General features: G+C 46.1%; 1 protein-coding gene across 1 annotated transcript; it reads left to right on the plus strand.

The window, feature by feature from the left end:
* The first annotated feature begins 3,261 nt into the window (after positions 1 to 3,261).
* Positions 3,262 to 18,017, plus strand: NGDN (neuroguidin). The gene is made up of 11 exons (XM_070767071.1): positions 3,262 to 3,365; positions 4,729 to 4,788; positions 5,981 to 6,052; positions 6,657 to 6,794; positions 7,596 to 7,680; positions 9,978 to 10,030; positions 11,013 to 11,145; positions 11,519 to 11,687; positions 13,744 to 13,900; positions 17,100 to 17,160; positions 17,867 to 18,017. The coding sequence occupies exons 1-11, from the start codon at positions 3,321 to 3,323 to the stop codon at positions 17,884 to 17,886; spliced, it is 993 nt and encodes a 330-aa protein (XP_070623172.1). The 5' UTR covers positions 3,262 to 3,320; the 3' UTR covers positions 17,887 to 18,017.
* The last annotated feature ends 1,355 nt before the right edge of the window (positions 18,018 to 19,372 follow it).

The raw sequence follows: 19,372 nt of genomic DNA on the forward strand, positions 1-19,372 counted from the left end.
TGGTCAAAAATTTGGGTGCTTGGCCACTCAGCATATATTCTAGGCACCATGCTGTAACCCTCCCAGCAGAATTTTAGCCACCATCAGATGTCTCCCAGAATGCTCCAGCCAGTATTCGTAGACTTCAACTCCCAGAATTCCTCAGGTCCTTGATGTAAATCAAGGGTTTTTAGTTGTTTTATTAAATTGGATTGTTACATGTTGTTTTTTATCATTGTTGTTAGCCGCCCCGAGTCTGCGGAGAGGCGCGGCATACAAATCCAATAAATAAAATAAAATAAATCTCCACTCCCAGAATTCTCCAGTCACACTAAAATTGCCAGGGTTGGGTGAAAAAAATAGGTTTACAACATATTTTCCTTAAAAAAAAAACTTTAGTTTCTAGAAACCTGTAGTGGCCAACAGGTGGAGCTCTTGCGTCACAATCAGGAAGTTGTGAATTTGATCCTAGTAGAGGCAGATGGGAAAGTCTCCTGTTTAGGCAGGGGGTTGGACTAGATGACCTGTGAGGTCCCTTCCCACTCTGTTACTCTAAACTGATCATCTTATCTTACTGAAATGCAAGTAAACCACATCGACAGCATTCCTCTGGTCCACTAATTTTGTCACTTTGTAAAATAATGCAATAAGATTAGTTTGGCATGATCTGTTTTTGACAAACCCATGTTGGCTTTTGGTTATTACTTTGTTTGCTTCTAAAGTGTTCATTGACTGGTTGCTTGATTATCTTTTCCAAAATCTTCCCTGGTATTGAGGTCAGGCTGATAGGTCTGTAGTTTCCTTGATCTGGTTTGTATGTTTGTTTGTTTGTTTATTTATTTATTTATGAAGCATTGTAAGTGAATAATTGTTTCATGTTCTTGGAACTTTTATGTTAAAGGCACCCCCCCCCCAAAAAAAAACAACTTTAAACAAATCATCAGTAGAGAAAGTAGATTTATGGGCAGATATTTTTGCATGCTTCCCTTATTTAAATTTATACTTAAATTTAAATCCTGTTCTTACATGACTTTCCTTTCTTGGAACAATGAAATGCTTGTATTTGTATGCCGCCCCTCTCCGTAGACTTGGGGCGGCTCACAACAACAATAGAACAATTCAAGACAAATCTAATAATTTTAAAACATTTTTAAAAACCCGCTATTAAAGCAGACATACACACTAACATACCATACATGAATTGTATAGGCCCGGGGGAGATGTCTCAATTCCCCCATGCCTGACGGCAGAGGTGGGTTTTAAGGAGTTTACGAAAGGCAAGGAGGGTAGGGGCAGTTCTAATCTCAGGGGGGAGCTGGTTCCAGAGGGTCGGGGCCGCCACAGACAAGGCTCTTCCTCTGCGACCCACCAAATGACATTGTTTAGTCGACAGGACCCGGAGAAGGCCAACTCTGCGGGACCTAATCGGTCGCTGGGATTCGTGCGGCAGAAGGAGGTCCCGGAGGTCCCCCCCCCCCATTTTTTAAAACCACATCAGCTCTTTTCCAGTCCTCTGGCAGTTCCCTGGTACTCCAGGATCTTTGAAGGATATACAGTGGTACCTCATGATACGAACCCCTCGTCTTACAAACAACCCGAGATACGAACCCGGGGTTCAGAAGTTTTTTGCCTCTTCTTACGAACTTTTTCTTTCTTACGAACCCGCCGCCGCCGCGAATCCCCACCGCCCGGCTGTCGCTTTTTGAAACAGCCGGGGGGCTTCCCAGCGTCCTCCTGAACCCAAACGCCAAACCCGAACTTCCGGGTTCGACGTTCGGGAGGCCGCCAAGAAGCCCCCCGGTTGTTTCAAAAGACGACAGCCAGGCGGCGGGAGAAGTTCGGGTTTGGCGTTCAGGTTCAGGAGGATGCTGAGAAGCCCCCTGGCTATTTCAAAAGGTGACAGCCGGGCGGCGGCATTTTTTTGCGTTTTTTTTCCCGTTGCACGGATTAATTGATCTTACATTGTTTCCTATGGGAAACAATGTTTCGTCTTACGAACTTTTCGTCTTACGAACCTCCCCCGGGAACCAATTAGGTTCGTAAGACAAGGTATTATTACTGTAGTTCTGTGCTTCTGAAATTTCATCTGCCAGTTCCTTCAGAACCCTGGAGTGTAATCAGTGAAGGGCTACTTAATTTTTTACTACCACACTGTGGGCGTGGCTTATGCAGGACGCCCTGCATTTTCTTTCAATATCTTTCAATGCAAATTGGGTGTTCTGGAGTGGAGCTCCATTTTTGCTACCCAACTGCGTCCCGTCCCCCCCGCAAAAAGAAATAATTCCGGCAGCAGCCCACCCCTGGATGTAATCCATCTGATCCTGGTGATTTGAATTTGTCTAGGGTAGACAGGTGTTCCCTTACCATTTTCTTACCTATTTTAACTTGTGTTGCTAATATGTTGGGGGGGTTTTGGTTAATGCTGTTTTTGATAGAGTGGACTGTTTTATCCCTTTGTGTGAAGACAGATGCAAAAAAAAAGCATGAAGTACCTGTGTTTTCTTCCTATTGCTTGTCATCTTCTTGCCACTTTCTCCTTGCAATGGACCACGTTTCCTTGACTTTTTTTTCTTGTTTTTAATATGTTGGAAGAAGCTTTTTTTAATTACTTTTTACTTTTCTTGCAAGCCTTTGTTCATTGTGAACCTTATCTTCCCTCAATTTATCTTTACAGACTTGGGCTATTTTGCTGGTATTCTGCCTTAGTATTCTGGGAATAATGATAGGTATAGAACAGAACAAGTCTTTTGGGGGGGGGTGACTTCCATGATATCTATTACTTAGAAATGGAAAAAGAGGCTCTCTATAATATAATTTATCATAAAGAAGGATGCCATACTGAAAAAAAATACATCCATGAAGTTTGTAAGAATAAAAGGATTTCGTTGATTGGACCAAAAGTTCACGGAAGGCCAGCTTCAAATTCTGATAGGCTGTTAAGAATCAACGAGGCAAGGATTCGGCAAAAATCTGTTTACAGTATAACTCTTTCGATGTTCCTGACTGGTCGTTTACTAACGGTAGGGCCCGCCTCTTTCCCTTCGTTGGTCACATCTATTCCGCAGGAGGTGGGCTCTTAAGCGCGATTGGCTATTTACCTTAGTCAAAGAAGCGAAGAGACCGTCTTTTAACAAAAACTTCCATCGGCTGCTTTAAAAAAAAAACAAACCTCGCTAGACTTCGACATGATTGGCTGCGAAGCTTCCGCGTCGCTCGACGATTGGCTAAAGGTCTATGCTAGAGAGGCGGACGTGCTCCCGTATTGGACGCCTTGCTTGAAGAGGGCGGGATTTCTCCCGGCGAGGAACTAAAGCGACTTTTCCACGTGGGTTGTCGGAGCGATGGCGGACCTGCAGTCTCCGTCGTCTGAATTGATGGACACGCGGGTGAGCGGGTGTGCTTGGAAGGAAAGCTCGAGAATGCCTTTTGTTTGAGCAGATGCTTTTTATCCCTGAGCGTCTGGTCTGGGCAGAATTGAGTCTCTTTAATTTAAGATGTTATATTTAATGTAATTATTAATTATAATATATATTAACGTAATTATCAATTATACTCTATATTAATTATACTCTATATTAATATAATATATTATAATGTGATTATTAATTACAATGCAGATTAATGCAATGCATTGTAATGTAGTTGTTAATTATATTACATATGCAATTAATAATGTAATTAATATTAATGCGTGCATTGTAATGTATTTGTGTATTGGTATGCATGTGCATGTCTATGAGTCATTTGTGTGTGCATGAGTGTCCTTCCACAACTGTCCTCTTTTCTCTATTCCTTTCTTCCACTCCTCTCTTTTTCTTCTATTTTTTCTTTTCTTCCTCACCTCTTTTTTCCGATACATAGATAGATAGAATTCTTTATTGGCCAAGTGTGATTGGACACATAAGGAATTTGTCTTTGGTGCATTTCCTCTCAGCGTACATAAAAGAAAAAGATACATTTGTCAATAATCATGAGGTACAACACTTAATGATTGTCATAGGGGTCAAATAAGCAATGAAGAAACAATCAGTATTAATAAAAATCTTAAGAATACAAGCAACAAGTTACAGTCATAAGCGGGAAAAGATGGGTGATAGGAATCATGAGAAGACTATTAATAGTAATGCAACCTTAGTGAATAGTTTGACAATGGTGATGGAATTATTTCTTTAGCAGAGTGATGGCGTTCTGGGAAAAAACTGTTCTTGTGTCTAGTTGTCTTGATGTGCAGTGCAATGTTTTGAGGGTAGGAGTTCTCTTCATTTTACCTCTTCTTTTTCTCTATTCATTCTTTTCTTCCTCTCTTTTTTCTCTATCCATTCTTCTCTTTTTCTCCATTCATTCTTTTCTTCCTCTCCTCTTTTTTCTCTATCAATTCTTCTCTCTTTTTCTCCATTCATTCTTTTCTTCCACTCCTCTCTTTCCTTTATTCATTCATTCTTTCTCCTCTCCTCCTTTATCCTCCATAATCAATGGACCTGTTGGTGATACAACTGATTTAAATTCAGTTGCAGCGATTTCTGTATGTTGGTTTGCTTGTTTATGTTATTTATTTTGTCAAGCATGTAAGATTACAGTGAAAACATACACATGAGACTGCATATGTACCCAGAACTTAGTTTGGACCCCTTTTGCAGCAATCACTACCTAAACGTGTCGTGGCATGGATACTGTACAATCCTTATTTTATGGATACTGTATTTACTTACTGAAATGAAAATACTTACTGTGTTTTCTTCTCGGTTGCAGGAAATCGTGGAAGCTGACTTACCAGCAGCCCTGACCCTGTTCAAATCTCTCCAAGAACAGGTGAGAGAAAGATTATATTTTTCTTGTTTACCTAAATGTTTGGCCCTGTTCCAGCTTTTGCCGTTGGCAGTGTTTCTTCTCTCCTCTTCTCTGATTTTGCGTCTTCCTTCCTTCTTTCGTTGGGGCTCTTCTTGGTGATTTCTGAGCTCGCTTGTCTTTTTTTGGCAGATGTTTCATTACCCCACTGAGTAACATCGTCAGTGCTGGTGAATGCTGTTCGCCGTCAGTTCATATTCAGTTTACAGTGTTCCCTCGATTTTCGCGGATTCGAACTTCGCAAAAAGTCTATACCACGATTTTTCAAAAATATTAATTAAAAAATACTTTGCAGTTTCTCCCCCCTATACTACGGTTTTTCCTGCCCGATGACACCATATGTCATCCCCAAACTTTCATCTGCCTTTAATAAATATTTTTAAATAAACTTTAATAAATAAACATGGTGAGTAATAATCTAAATGGTTGCTAAGGGAATGGGAAATTGTAATTTAGGGGTTTAAAGTGTTAAGGGAAGGCTTGTGATACTGTTCATAGCCAAAAATAGTGTGTTTACTTCCGCATCTCTACTTTGCGGAAATTCGACTTTCGCGGGTGGTCTTGGAACGCATCCCCCACGAAAATCGAGGGAACACTGTACATTAAAATAGCACTCCTTACCACCACTGTTGATGTTATCTAATTGGGTAATGAAACATCCACAACAGACCTGTTATTCACTTCTTGTAATGTGTCCAGTTTGCAAATGTGTGTTCGTGTGTGTGTGTGTTCGCTCGCACGCTCCCCTTCAGCACATGCTCATGATCTTCCATGCACTCTCTTCACTCTTACACACCCCTTCAGCACATGTGCACAGCCTTCTGCATTCTCTCTTTGCTCGGACATGCCCCTTTGGCGCATGAACACAGCCTTCCGTATTCTCTCTTTGCTTCCATGTGCCCCTACGTCGCATGCATATGGATTTCTGCACATGTGCTTCACTCACGTGTGGTGATTGCGCACATACGCACGACTTCAAAATTGCCTAGATAAAATGGCATAGCGCTGGGGCGGGTGAGCAGCCTCCACTCACTGATGGCTACTACCAGTTTGCCCCAATCGGTTGAATACCAACTTCGGTCTGCGAGAAAACAACCAAGCTCAGAGACCCCTCATTTCAACTCTGAGCTATAAATATTCTCCTTTGTTGATACAGGTGGTTGCAGTTACTCGCCATGTACAACATTTAACGCAGAAGATAAGAGCTGGAGAATACCCCACTGAAAAGGTAAATCATTAAACAAATCGTGACAGGTGGTGGGGCCAATGCGGGCAGTCCTTGACTTATGCCCACCATTTAGCTCAGTGTTCGTTCAGCGAGCTTGGCCCATTTTACGACCTTTCTTCCCACAGTTGTTAAGCGAATTCCTGCGGCTGTTAAGGCAGTAACCCAGTCGTTAAGTGAATCTGGCTTTCCCTTTGGTTTTGCTGGTCGGAAGGTCGCGAAAGGGGATTGTGTGACCCCCAGGGATGCTGGAGCCGTCATAAATATGAGTCGGTTGCTGAGCATCTGAATGTTGATTATGTGACTATAGAGAGATTGCAAACAGCTGTATGTGCTAAATAAATGGTCGTAGATCACTTTTTTCATTGCCATCGTAACTTTGGGGCTAAATGTCGCTAAATGAATTGTTGTAAGTCAAGGACTATCTTCATTCTGCTTCTACCATGAACTTTCAATTATCTGCAAGACCTCTGCAGTCAATTCTCCTCCGACTGTATCCACGCCAGATATCTTTCACCATCTGTGGTGGCATCTCACATACCTCAGTTCTGTTTGCTGAGTTTACCACTCAAGGTCGTAAAACTTCCCTCTGGTTCCTTCCCATCAGGGCCTCAGTTTCCTGGAAGTGAAGGATCATCTCCTCCTCCTCTACATCCAAGACCTCGCCCACTTGATGTTGGAGAAGACCTCAGGACATTCTGTGGCCAACCACCCTGCTTTGCTGCGGTTGGTGGAAACACGGACGGTACGAGCCCATCCCGGACTTCTTGCAGGGAGATCTATGTGGCCCTTTAGCTTTACGATGGGTGGACTTCAACTCCCAGAGTTCCCCAGCCAATATGGCTGTTAGGAACCTTAGTAACTTGAAGATGGTGGACTTCAACTCCCAGAGTTCCCCAGCCAATATGGCTGTTAGGAACCTTAGTAACTTGAAGATGGTGGACTTCAACTTCCAGAGTTCCCCAGCCAATATGGCTGTTAGGAACCTTAGTAACTTGAAGATGGGTAAACTTCATCTCCCAGAATTCCACAGCCAAAATAGCTGTTAGGAATCTTATTAACTTGAAGATGGGTGGACCATCTCCAGCCAATGTAGCTTTTAGGAAGCTTGGTAACCTTAGACTTCTTGCAGGGAGATCTACCTTGGCCCTTTAGCTTTACGATGGATGGACTTCAACTCCCAGAGTTCCCCAGCCAATATGGCTCTTAGGAACCTTAGTAACTTGAAGATGGGTGGACTTCAACTCCCAGAGTTCCCCAGCCAATATAACTGTTAGGAACCTTGGTAACTTGAAAATAAATGGATGTGGAATTCTGGGAGTTGAGGTCCACCCATTAATTAAAAGCTGCCCTGGTTGAAAAACCGTTATGCATTTAAATAGAATAATTTGGTAGAGCACAGAAAAATGTCCTTTTCTTGATAAGCTCTCATATCTCTTGACGAAGCCCCATGGGACCCAATGACATTTTATGACTGAATTAAAGAAAAGCCGGTTTATTTTTTCAATAAGCTGTGGTTTTTTTTGGTGTGTATGTGTATGCGCAGGTGCTGGAGAAAATGCGTCCGATTGAGCAGAAATTGAAATACCAGGTGGACAAACTGGTGAAGGCGGTTGTTACTGGGGGGCTGGGTAAGTCATGAGGGATTTGGAGGGGTGGGGTGGTACAACTGGGTTCAGTTACTTTCCCTACCAGTCTGCAAATGTAAGTGTGTTGTGCATGGTGTGTTATGCATGCGCTTTGTTTGTGCGCAAGGCATGCATGCCTGCGCACCACTTCAAAACGTGCCTAAATTGGATGGCACAGTGCATAGGTCCTCAAACTACGGGCTGCTGAAGCCATTAAATCCAGCCCATGCTGCTCTGCCCACATCATTCCACTCACCCTTCAGCAGCGCAGAGGAGTTATTATTACAGTGATCCCCCGATTATCGCGAGGGTTCCGTTCCAAGACCCCTCGCAATAATCGATATTTCGGGATGTAGTGGTGCGGAAATAAAAACACCATCTGCGCTTGCGCGCCCCTTTTTCCATGGCCGCACATGTGCAGATGGTGGAGTTTGAGTGTGGGCGGCGGGGAAGACCCGGGAAGGTTCCTTCGGCCGCCCAACAGCTGATCTGCTCCGCAACGCGGCAGCAGCGAGGAGCCGAAGATGGGGTTTCCCCGTTGCCCAGGCAACGGGGAAACCCCATCTTCGGCTCCTCGCTGCTGCCGCGCTGCGGAGCAGATCAGCTGTTGGGCGGCCGAAGGAACCTTCCCTGGGTCTTCCCGCCGCCCAGGCAAAGGGGAAACCCCAAGATCGCTTGCCCGTCACCCGCTCGCCTGGCCGGCCGCTTGCCCACCCGCCTGCTCGCTTGCCGCTTGCCCGTCACCCGCTCGCCCGGCCGCTTGCCCGTTTGCCCGCTCGCTTGCCGCTTGCCCGTCACCCGCTCGCCCGGCCGCTCGCTTGCCCGTTCGCCTGCTCGCTTGCCCGTTCGCCCGCCCGCCCGGCTGCTCGCTTGCCGCTCGAGAGCAAGAGGGGGAGAGATAGAGAAAGAGAGAGAAGGAAAGAAAGAGATGAGAGAGGGAGGAAGAGAGTGTGAGAGAGGAAGAAGCAAGATAGAGAAAGAGAGAGAGAAAGAAAGATGAGAAAGGAAGGGAGTGACGTCATCGGGTGGAAAAATCGCGATATAGCCTTTCGCAATGATCGGGATCGTGAAACTCGGGGGATCACTGTATTATTTTAAATTAATATTTATTAGATTTGTATGCTGCCCCTCTCCGAAGACTTGGAGCGGCTCACAACAGCGATAAACAATGTGGCAAATCCAATACTTAAATACAACATCTAAAAACCCATGTCATTAAAAACCATACAGTTCAATCATACCATATATAAGTAAATCACATTAGCCTGGGGATGCCTCAAGTACTCCATGCCTGACGGCATAGGTGGGTCTTCAGTAACTTACGAAAGGCAAGGAGGGTGGGGGCGGTTCCTTTGTAAGCCCCGGAGGCTGGAACCTAAAGGTATAAGGCCACCAATTTTGGCCTGCAGAGTGCTGCTGGAGGCAGGAGAGGTGAGAAATAGGGTGCACAGATGCCCCAGGAGGTCAAAAAATGGGCAAAACCATCCCGTTTCTGGGGGAGAAAAATGGGCCTGTTTTTGCCTGCAGGATGCTGCTGGAGGTAGGGATGGTGAAAACAGGTCCCCTTTTTTATCACCCACACCTCAAGAATACACAGAGAGAAAGAAAGAAAAGAAGAAAGAGAAAGGAAGAAAATAGAAAGAAAGAAGAGAGAGAGAGAGAAAATAGAAAGGGAGAGAGAGAGAAAGAAAAGGAAGGACAGAAAGAGAAAGAAACAGAAAAAAGAAAGGGTGAGAGAAAAAACAAAAGGAGAAAGAAAGAGAAAAAGAAAGGAAAAGGAAGAGACATAGACAGACAGAAAGAAAAATATGAAAGAAAGGGAGGGAGAGACAGAAAAAGAGAGAGAGATTTCTCAAGCTCCTTGGGGCTGAGAAGAATTGCTGCTAGATTTAGTTTCCTGAAGCCGATCACTCGACTCCTAAACAATTGAAAAAAATGAGGTAATAAAAAGAAAAATCAACCAAAAGAGCAACATTGCAAACAAAAGCAAATAAAACACACACACAGCGGGAGCAAAACAAATGAAAGTTTAATTTGTGTGCAATGTCTAATGGACTGTTAAATGGGCCATGCCCACCTAACCACGCCCACCCAGCCAGTCTAGGCACCCAACAGTCTGAAGGACTGAATTGGCCCTTGTTTTAAAAAGTTTGAGGACCTCTGGCATAGTGGGTGGGTGGAGGTTGCTACTACCGGTTTGCCCGAACCAGTGCGAACCAGCTGAATACCAGCTCCGAATTGGACCCTTCAGAAGAGCCACCTTAACCAGTTTTCTGTGGTTTCCACTCTTATCTTTCTAGCTGACGACGATCCATTGAAGTACAAACCGAATCCAGATAACTTGGTCAGCAAGGTAAGAGGAAAAGAAAAGAACCTTGATTTACAATGGTTCCTTTAGTGACTGTTCGACTTACAACGGCACTTAAAAATGCCACTCGGGACTGTTTTTCACACTGGACGATCGTTGCGGCATCCCGACGGTCATATGATCAGAATCGAGATGCTTGATGCGCTTGTTTGTGACAGTCACAGAATCCCGGGGTCATGGGATCACGGTTTGCAACCTTCCGACAAGCAGAATCAATGGGGAAACTGGATTCACTTAACAACCAGGTTACTAATGTAGCAACTGCATTGATTCACTTCACAGCTGTGGCAAGGAAGGTCAAAAATGGGGCAAAGCTCTGTTATCAGATATCTTCCTTAAAACAAATTATGAGGCTTAGTCGCAGTCATAAGTTGAGGACTTCCTGTATAGCCTTACCTGGGGCCTGTCTAAGGTGGGACTAGAACTCCCAGTCTCCTGGTGATTGGCTCAAATTCACCAAGTCGCCTTTCATGTCTAATGCGGAACTAGAGCTCACTGTCTCTTGTGATTGGCCCATTTACTCAGCCCGCTTTCATGTCTAAGGCGGGACTAGAGCTCCCAGTTTCCTGGTGATTGGCCCAAAGTCACCCAGCCCACTTTCATATCTAATCTGGGACTAGAACTCCCAGTCCCCTGGTGATTTATCCAAAATCACCCAGCCATCTTTCATGTCTAAGGCAGGACTAGAACTCACCATCTCCTGGCGATAGGCTCAAAGTCACCCAGCCGTCTTTCATGTCTAAAACAGGACTAGAATTCACTATCTCCTGATGCTAGGTCCAAAGTGTGGCAGTTTTAAGCCCACAAAACGCTGGCTGGATAGAAGGCCGAGCGTTGCAGTCTACCCGCTGCCTGAGGAATTCTGGGAGTTGAAGTATCCACCTCTTAAAGTCGCCCAGATGAAGAAACGTTCATCTACTCTCAAATTGGAACCAAATTCATGGCAATTCTCTCGTCCCGTTCCCAGCTCAGTGACTCGGAAGGCGATGAAGAGGAAGAAGAGGCCGGTGGTGGTGGTACTGCTAAGAGTGCTGGGAGAGAGACTTCCAAAGGAGGCATCCGGAAATACATCCCGCCTCGCCTGGTTCCCGTTCATTACAGTAAGAATGAAACCAGGTGGCATAAAGGGAGGGATTGGCGTCGTTTGGCTTTGTGACCAGTGGGTGGGATTAGAATTTTTTAATTACCGGAAGGATACTGCAAAATCCCCATTCCTTCCTCAACCCACTAACCTGATTTCCATGCCCCCCCCCCCATTCGCCTGTGCAGGGCAACAAAAGAAGACCAGCCAATCAGGAGGCAGCGAATAGATGGGGGCAGAGCTAGGCAAAGGTGGTATTTGTCGGGTCTTCGAACTACTCAAAATTTCCGCTGCTGGTTCGTCGGAACCGGCTGAATGCCACCTTTAAGTCATGACATAAGAAAACACAAGCCAGGTTGCTTTATCTGACACGACTATGTTATCTCTCGTAGATGAAACCGAGATGGAGAAAGAGAAGAAGATGGTGGAACAAGCCAAGAAGCGAGCCCTTAGCAGCTCCATCATCCGGGAGCTGAAGGAACAGTATTCCGATGCGCCGGAAGAGATCCGGGAAGGGCATCAGGCTCACACGGCCCGTCAGAACCGGGAAGATGAGCATCGGTTAGTGAGGAAGGAGAGAAGGGTCCGACAAGGGGTGAAGAGGGCGTGGCCATTAGCATCCTTGCTCAGAAGGAAGGGGAGTGGAAGGGGGGGATTTTATATACAGTGGTACCTCGTCTTACAAACTTAATTCGTTCCGTGACCAGGTTCGTAAGTAGAAAAGTAATTTTCCCCATAGGAATCAATGTAAAAGCAAACAATGCATGCAACCCCATCCCAAAAGTCACCCCTTTTACCTTGTTCCGCTGGGAATCCCCACTTCCAAACTTCCGTTGCCAGCTGAAGTGCTCGTTCTTGTGCTGCTGGGGTTTCCCCTCGGCTCCCCTCGCTGGGATTCAAAGCAGCGCCGGCAAACATGAAGGGAATCCCAGCGAGGGGAGGCGAGGGGGAATCCCAACAGTGCAAGAACGGGCGCTTCGGTTGGCAACGGAAGTCCAGAGGCGGGGATTCCCAGCGAGGGGAGCCTCAGGAGAATCCCAGTGGTTCGGCTGGCAACAGAAGTCTGGAGGTGAGGCATCCCGCCGGCGACGGCGGCTTGGGTTCGTAAGGGGAAAATAGTTCGGAAGAAGAGGCAAAAAAAGTCTTAAACATTGGGTTCATATCTCGAAAAGTTCGTATGAAGAGGCGATCGTAAGACAAGGTACCACAGTATTTGTTTAGGTCCTTACAAATAATTCCGGGTGATGAACACATGTAATATTCCTTCACCCTCCTAGCTTTCCATCCCTTTTTATAAAAAAAAATGATTTTTATTTAGTTGTTTACATTTAAAAACAACAGAAAAGAAAACAGAAAAGAAACAAAACCAAACAATACATTGACATACATAGACCTACACTTTCTAACCACTAGGGTTATCATACAGCCATTTATATCTACGGTAAATTCCTGTTTATGTAATTTCTATAATTAACATAATTCTATATTTTTTGTTAACATTCTTCATTATTTACTTCATTGATTATATTTTTTACAATACAATTAACCAAGTTAACTTAATATAACAATATAAACTTAATATAATTAAGTTATATTAATTTAAAACAGTTAAGAGTGGCTCACACACCACTAAATTAAATGTTTACAAGTTTAATTTTGTTTCCCCTTTTCAAGCCAGTCGTAAAAGGTGTTTCAAATTTCATAGTATTCCAAATCCTCCTTTTCATTTAATTCCATTTGTCATTTTATCTAGCACAATCAATTTTTTTCTTGATTATTATATTTTCAGTTGATACATCCTTGTGTTTCCAACATTGTGCGACATTGATTCTGCCTGCAGCAGAAATATGTAATATAATATAATAATGGTTTTTTTCTCCACTTTTCTCCTAAGGTGGGACTAGAACTCAGCACCTCACAGTGATTGGTACAAAGTCACCCAGCGGCTTTTGTGCCTAGGGCAGGACTAGAACTCACTGTCTCCTGGCGATTGGCTCAAACTTACACCAGTCAGCTTTCATGCCTAAGGCTGGACTAGAATTCTCATCTCCTGGCATCTTAACCAGTAGACCACCTGTGCTTCCAGGAGGGTTGAGCATAATGCTGGGCTAAACTTCCTTTAGCAAAAAATATTCTATGGTTCTCGTCTCCAGACAAAACACTCAAGGTTCAAAATTTCCAAAATATATTTGGGCTTGAGAGGACGAACGGGGAAATTCTGAGTTTTCTGGCCAAATTGGAAAAGTTAGAAGCTTTATAGCAGTGTTTCCCAACCTTGGCAACTTGGAGATATCTGGACTTCAACTCCCAGAATTCCCCAGCCAGCAAATGCTGGCTGGGGAATTCTGTGAGTTGAAGTCCAAATATCTTCAAGTTGCCAAGTTTGGGAAACACTGCTTTATAGATTGGAAGGCCCAGGCTCTGATAGGAGAGAGAGAGAGCCCCATGGAAGGGCCTAATGGAAAGGAATGGAAGGGCAGATTTTAAAGCAAGGAATCTCAGTGGTACTCGGCGGAGCCTCCAGAGGCAGACACAGTCTACCTTTGGAACGCGATGCCTTGCTGCATTGGTTTGCCTGGGCTTTTCCGAACCTGTCGCGTCATCTCGTCCACCGCAGGACCAACTACGAAGAAAGCATGATGGTCCGTCTCAACGTGACCCGCAAGGAGAAAGCCCGCCGTAGACGAGGAGGGGCCTTCAGCTCCCAGCTCAACTCCCTCACCCACTTCGGGGACATCAGCGCCCTCACGGGGACCACCCCTTCTCCAGGAGAAGTGAGTTTATTGTATCTGACTTAATCGTTGAGATAGGGAAGGGTTTGGTGGGGGGTCTGAAAGGCATCCTCCCCCCCTTGTGGGTTAGTGACAGGGCAAGAAAGTGTTGGTTATGACCTATAAAGCCCTTCATGGCATCCGACCAGAATACCTCCGAGACCATCTTCTGCCGCACGAATCCCAGCGACCAGTTAGGTCCCACAGAGTTGGCCTTCTCCGGGTCCCGTCGACTAAACAATGTCGTTTGGCGGGGTCCAGGGGAAGAGCCTTCTCTGTGGTGGCCCCGACCCTCTGGAACCAACTCCCCCCAGAGATCAGAGTTGCCCCCACCCTCCTTGCCTTTCGTAAGCTCCTTAAAACCCACCTCTGTCGTCAGGCATGGGGGAATTGAGGTACTCCCTTCCCCCTAGGCTTATAAAATTTATGCTTGGTATGTCTGTATGTATGATTGGTTTCTTAAATTGGGGTTTTTAACATTACTTTTAATATTAGATTTGTTCATATTGTCTTTTTACTGTTGTTAGCCGCCCCAACTCTATGGAGAGGGGCGGCCTACAAATCTAACAAATAAATAAATAAATAAATAAATAAATAAATAAAAGAAATGGGGAAAGTGGCTCAACACAAGGGAGCCGTGATAGGCAGGGAGGGGGAAATTGCATGAATATTGGGATGCATGCAGGGTTGGAATTGAAAATATTTAGCTGCCCGTTTGATGTCCAGTTGCTATGGGGATGTGGCCTACTCAGATTTTTCCACCCCGGGATGCGGGAGGAGGGTGTTTTCCCCCTCCCCAAGCTCTGGAGGCTTTCCTCAAACCTCTAGGCCATCGCCGGTTACCAGAGGTCCTCTGGAGTTTCCAGACTTCCAGTACTTCCGGTAGGCCTGTTTTCCACCCTCCGTGACTTCGGAGGCTGTTGGAGCCAACAGGAGGACGAAAACGGCACCCTCCCGGGCTCTGGAGGGCAGGAAATGGGCCTCCTCCTGGACTTCCGGTAGGCCTGTTTTTGGCCCTCTGACACTCCAGATGCTTTCCTAGAGCCACCAGGAGGATGAAAAACAACTCACCCAGGCTCTGGAGATCCTCTGCAGGTCAGAAATGGCCCTGTTTCTAGACTTCCAGTAGGCCTGTTTTCCGTAGTCCAAGACTCCAGGGGCTGTTGGAGCCAATAGGAGGGTGAAAGTCGCCTCTCCCGGGTTCTGGAGGCTGGAAATGGGCCTGTTTCTGGACTTCCGGTAGGCCCATTTTCTGCCCTTTGAGACTAGAGGCCACCAGGAGACCGAAAACTGCTTCCCCTGGGCTCTGGAAACCCGCTGGAGGCTGGAAATGGGCCTATTTCTGGACTTCCAATAGGCCCGTTTTAGGCCCTCCGAGACTCCACATGGGCCCTGCACTTACCTGGCATCCAAAATGGGACACATGGAGACTCCTGGGAGGGGCGGGGGTAGTCAGCCAGTCCTTGTAACAACGGGTTCATTGAACCAGGTTAAAATTGAATGGGTCCCGTCACCTAAACAATGTAGCTTGGCGGGACCCAGGGGAAGAGCCTTCTCTGTGGCGGCCCCGGCCCTCTGGAACCAACTCCCCCCAGAGATTAGAATTGCCCCCACCCTCCTTGCCTTTCGTAAGCTGCGTAAAACCCACCTCTGCCACCAGGCATGGGGAAACTGAGATACTCTTTCCCCTAGGCCTCTATAATTTTATCCATGGTATATGTGTGTGTATGTTTGGCTTTTATAATAATGGGTTTTTAACTGTTTTTAGTATTGGATTATTATTATATGCTGTTTTATTACTGTTGTTAGCCTCCCCGAGTCTGCGGAGAGGGGTGGCATATAAATCCAATAAATAAATAAATAAATAAATCTGGTTCGCCCAAACTGGTTTGAGCCGACCAAAATCCAACACCTGAATACCGTGTACCATAAACTCCTTGATGGTCTTGTGTCCTCTTGGTTATTGGAGATATTTAATTACTTTATTAGTAGCTCAAGGTGGGGTAAATATTCAACACTTCTTTCCCCCCCCCCAAACAATAACTCACCCTGCGAAGTGGGTTGTCTGAGAGGGAGGGACTGGGGCAAAGTCATCCAGATAGACCAGGGATGGCCTCTTGTGGACTTCAATTCCCAAAATCCCTCAGTCAGCTTTGTTGGCTGAGGATTTCTGAGAACTGAAGTCCACAAGTCTTAAAGGTTGGCCAAGGTTGGAGATCAATGAGATAGACTTTTGTGCTTGAGATGGGACTAGATGTTACTGTCGTGGGTGATTGGGCCAAAATCACCCAACTGGCTGTTGTGCTAAGATGAGACTAAAACTCATCATCTCCTGGTGATTGGCTTAGAGCAGTGATGGCGAACCTATGGCACGGATGCCACAAGTGGCACATGGAGCCATATCTGCTGGTACATGACCTGTTGCCGTAGCTCAGCTCCAGCTTGAATGCATGTGCCAGACAGCTGATTTTTGGCTCACACAGAGGTTCTGGGAGGGCGTTTTTGGCTTCCAGGGAGCCTCTGAGAGGATGAGGGAGGGCGTTTTTACCCTCCCGCACCTCCAGTGAAGCCTTTGGAGCCTGGAGAGGGCGAAACACGAGCCTACTGGGCCCTCCAGAAATTGGGAAGCAGGCCATTTTTAGCCTCCAGGGGGCAGGGAACACTGTTTTCAGCTTCCCTTGGCATTGAATTGTGGGTATCACGCATGTGCGATAGTGCACACGAGGGGAAAAAATGTTCGCCATCACTGGCTTAAAGTTATCCAGCCCTCTTTCATTCTTAAGGCGGGGCTAGCACTCCCTGATCTCTGGTGATTGGTCTAGAGCTGTGATGGCGAACCTATGGCACATGTGCCACAGGTGACACGCGGAGCCATGTCGGAGGGCACACAAGGCATTGCCGTACATCAGCTCCAGCGACCATGCGCATGCCAACAAGCTGGTTTTCGGCCTTGGGGAATTCTGAGAGTTGAAGTCTATTTATCTCAAATTTTCTGCGTTTTGCTAACACGCACACACACACCATGATGCCTAGAGAGTTGTGGGAGTGAAATTGAATCAAATTCCAACCTCCCGTTGAGGGGGGGGGGCTTGTCGTTAATTAAGCACTCAACAGTTAAATCTCCTGAACGTGGGGATTCCCTTCTCTCTCCCTTATGATTTGTCTCTTTCCACTAATCTCTTCTGTCACTTCCTCCTTACAGGATTTTCATCCGCTCAAAAAGAGAAAGAAGAATATAAGCACGAAACGGGGCAAGAAAAAAGGTAAGTGTTGACCAAAAAGGGAACAGTCTCTTTTAGTTTTTGTCCTCCCTCATTTTAAATCGAAAAATTTGTGTGAAGTTTAGCAAACTTCCTTCCCACGCCTCAAATTCCCGTTCTGTCTCCTGCTGGTTTAGGAAGCAAAGGGAATCTCAAATTTGATTCCTTCTCAGTGGAAAGATTTTAAAATCTGGAACCAGTGCCAAGCGAGGAAATTTCAAAATCGATCCCACAATATCTGCCTCTAAATTGATCGGGATTGGTTTGTTGCCTCTAAATTGATCGGGATTGGCATTCACAACCAGAGTATATTAAAGATCATCGAAGCTCTCTGGGATCATGCGATCGCCTTTTGCGATTGTCCAGTTGGCTTCTGACCAGCATAGTGAGGAAAAGTGGATTTGCTTAACGATGGCTTGGTTTGTCTTAATGACAGCTTAATGACAGCAGTGGCTCACTTCACAATTCTGGTGGGTGATAAAATTGGACGTGACTCACTTAACGGCCATCCTACTTAGCGATGGGGATGCTGGTTGTAAGGCGAAGAATTACCTACAGCTCCTTTGCTCCTTGAGAATATCAGATCCTCACTGACATCTAGCCTCTTGATAGAAACCCAACCTCTTCCTGTTTAAATTTTTCCCCGTACTAAATTCATTCCCTTCTTTCCTTTCTTTCGCTCCCTTCTTTTCCCTCCCTCGTCCTCCAGGTTTCCGCAAGAGACGATAAAGCTCACTACTGAGGATTGAGGTCATCAGACCCCCAATTGTTCGGAATGGCACCCTCTCCACCTCTCATTTAACCTGTGCAGCATATTAGTTCTTAACAATAAAGCTGGGGGGCCACCTTTTCCTGTTTAATCTCTGTCCTGGTTTATGCTTGCCCAGGAGAAAATAATAATACAGTGATCCCTCGATTTTCACGGGTTCAAACTTCGCAAAACGGCTATACCACGGTTTTTCAAAAAATATTAATTTAAAAATACTCCGCGTTTTTTTTTCTATACCACGGTTTTTCCCACCCGATGACATCATACGTCATCACCAAGAGTCACTTCTCTCTTTCTTTCTCTTTCCCGTCATTCTCTGCTTCAATCATTTTCTCATTTCTCTTTTTTCTCCCCTTTTTCCTATCATTTCTCTCTCTCTCTCTCTCTCTATCTTCCACTCTCCCCCCTTGCTCGCTCTCTCTCCCTCCTTTCTATCTAGTTCTGTCTGTTGCTCTCTCTGTGTGAGAATGCCTGCCCCGCCTCTCCTGCAGCCCCCTCGCTGACAGCTGAGACGAAAGCGCTCTCAGCTAAGGGACTACGAGAGGGGCGGGGCGGGCCTTCTCAAAGCGCTCAGAGTGGCTAGCGGCCAAATGAGGAGGCCGAGAAGCCGTAGCCGCCAGCGCTGCTGCAGGAGGACCCGTGCCCCAAGAAAGCCGGTGAGAGGGGCGGATCGGGCGGGCGGGGGTAGCAGCGAGGGGCCCGGATGCGCTGGGGGGGCAGGGGGGGCCGACATTCAAAACAATCTTTGCCAGCCTCCGCACTTTCGTCACTCCCCGCCCCCAACTTCAAGCCCGGCTCCTTGCGCGGCCTTGGAAAAGGGTGCGCGGGGGTAGTTTTGGGCTGTCCATAGCCAAAAATTGTGTTTTTACTTCCGCATCTCTACTTTGCGGAAATTTGACTTTTGCGGGCAGTCTGGGAACGCAACCCCTGTGAAAATCGAGGGATCGCTGTAATAATAATTTATTAGATTTGTATGCTAGGATAAACCTTTTTGGAGTATAAAATGCTCTGGATTCCATACCTACTTTTGGGGGGGGAGAAAAACAAGGGGGTGGGGAATCTGCTTCTGCTTACCAGCATCCATCAGTATTCATCTGGCTGGCATCTTTGCAATAAACAGCCTGGTCAGCTTCATCAGTTTTATCACAGCCTGATTTAGCACAAACAGCTGATTGACGGTTGGATCGGCCGCCCGGAATACACCCGATTAGCTGTTCCAGGCTGCAGGATCGCCAGAGTCCATCGCCACCTCCACACGTTGCGTTTTTGGCCTCGGTGTGTTACAGCCCCTGCACACCGGGTTGGTGACCTTTCCGCATTGCATTTTCAGCCGGTTCTAGGGTTAGGCTCAGTCTTAGGTTCCCTCCTGCCTGGAACAGGCTGAAAATGCGACGCACATAGGCCAAGAACAGAGAGCGCACAGGCTGAAAACATGACGTGTGGAGA

Source organism: Erythrolamprus reginae, chromosome Z (genome assembly GCF_031021105.1).
Source record: "Erythrolamprus reginae isolate rEryReg1 chromosome Z, rEryReg1.hap1, whole genome shotgun sequence".
NCBI classification, from domain to species: Eukaryota; Metazoa; Chordata; class Lepidosauria; order Squamata; family Dipsadidae; genus Erythrolamprus; species Erythrolamprus reginae.

Excerpts from the sequence above, each read along its gene's own strand:
- NGDN (XM_070767071.1), top strand. The coding sequence starts at position 3,321 with ATGGCGGACCTGCAGTCTCCGTCGTCTGAATTGATGGACACGCGG. Across the intron at positions 4,789-5,980 it reads TCAAATCTCTCCAAGAACAG|GTGGTTGCAGTTACTCGCCA; the intron begins GTGAGAGAAAGA and ends TTGTTGATACAG. Across the intron at positions 11,146-11,518 it reads CCTGGTTCCCGTTCATTACA|ATGAAACCGAGATGGAGAAA; the intron begins GTAAGAATGAAA and ends TATCTCTCGTAG.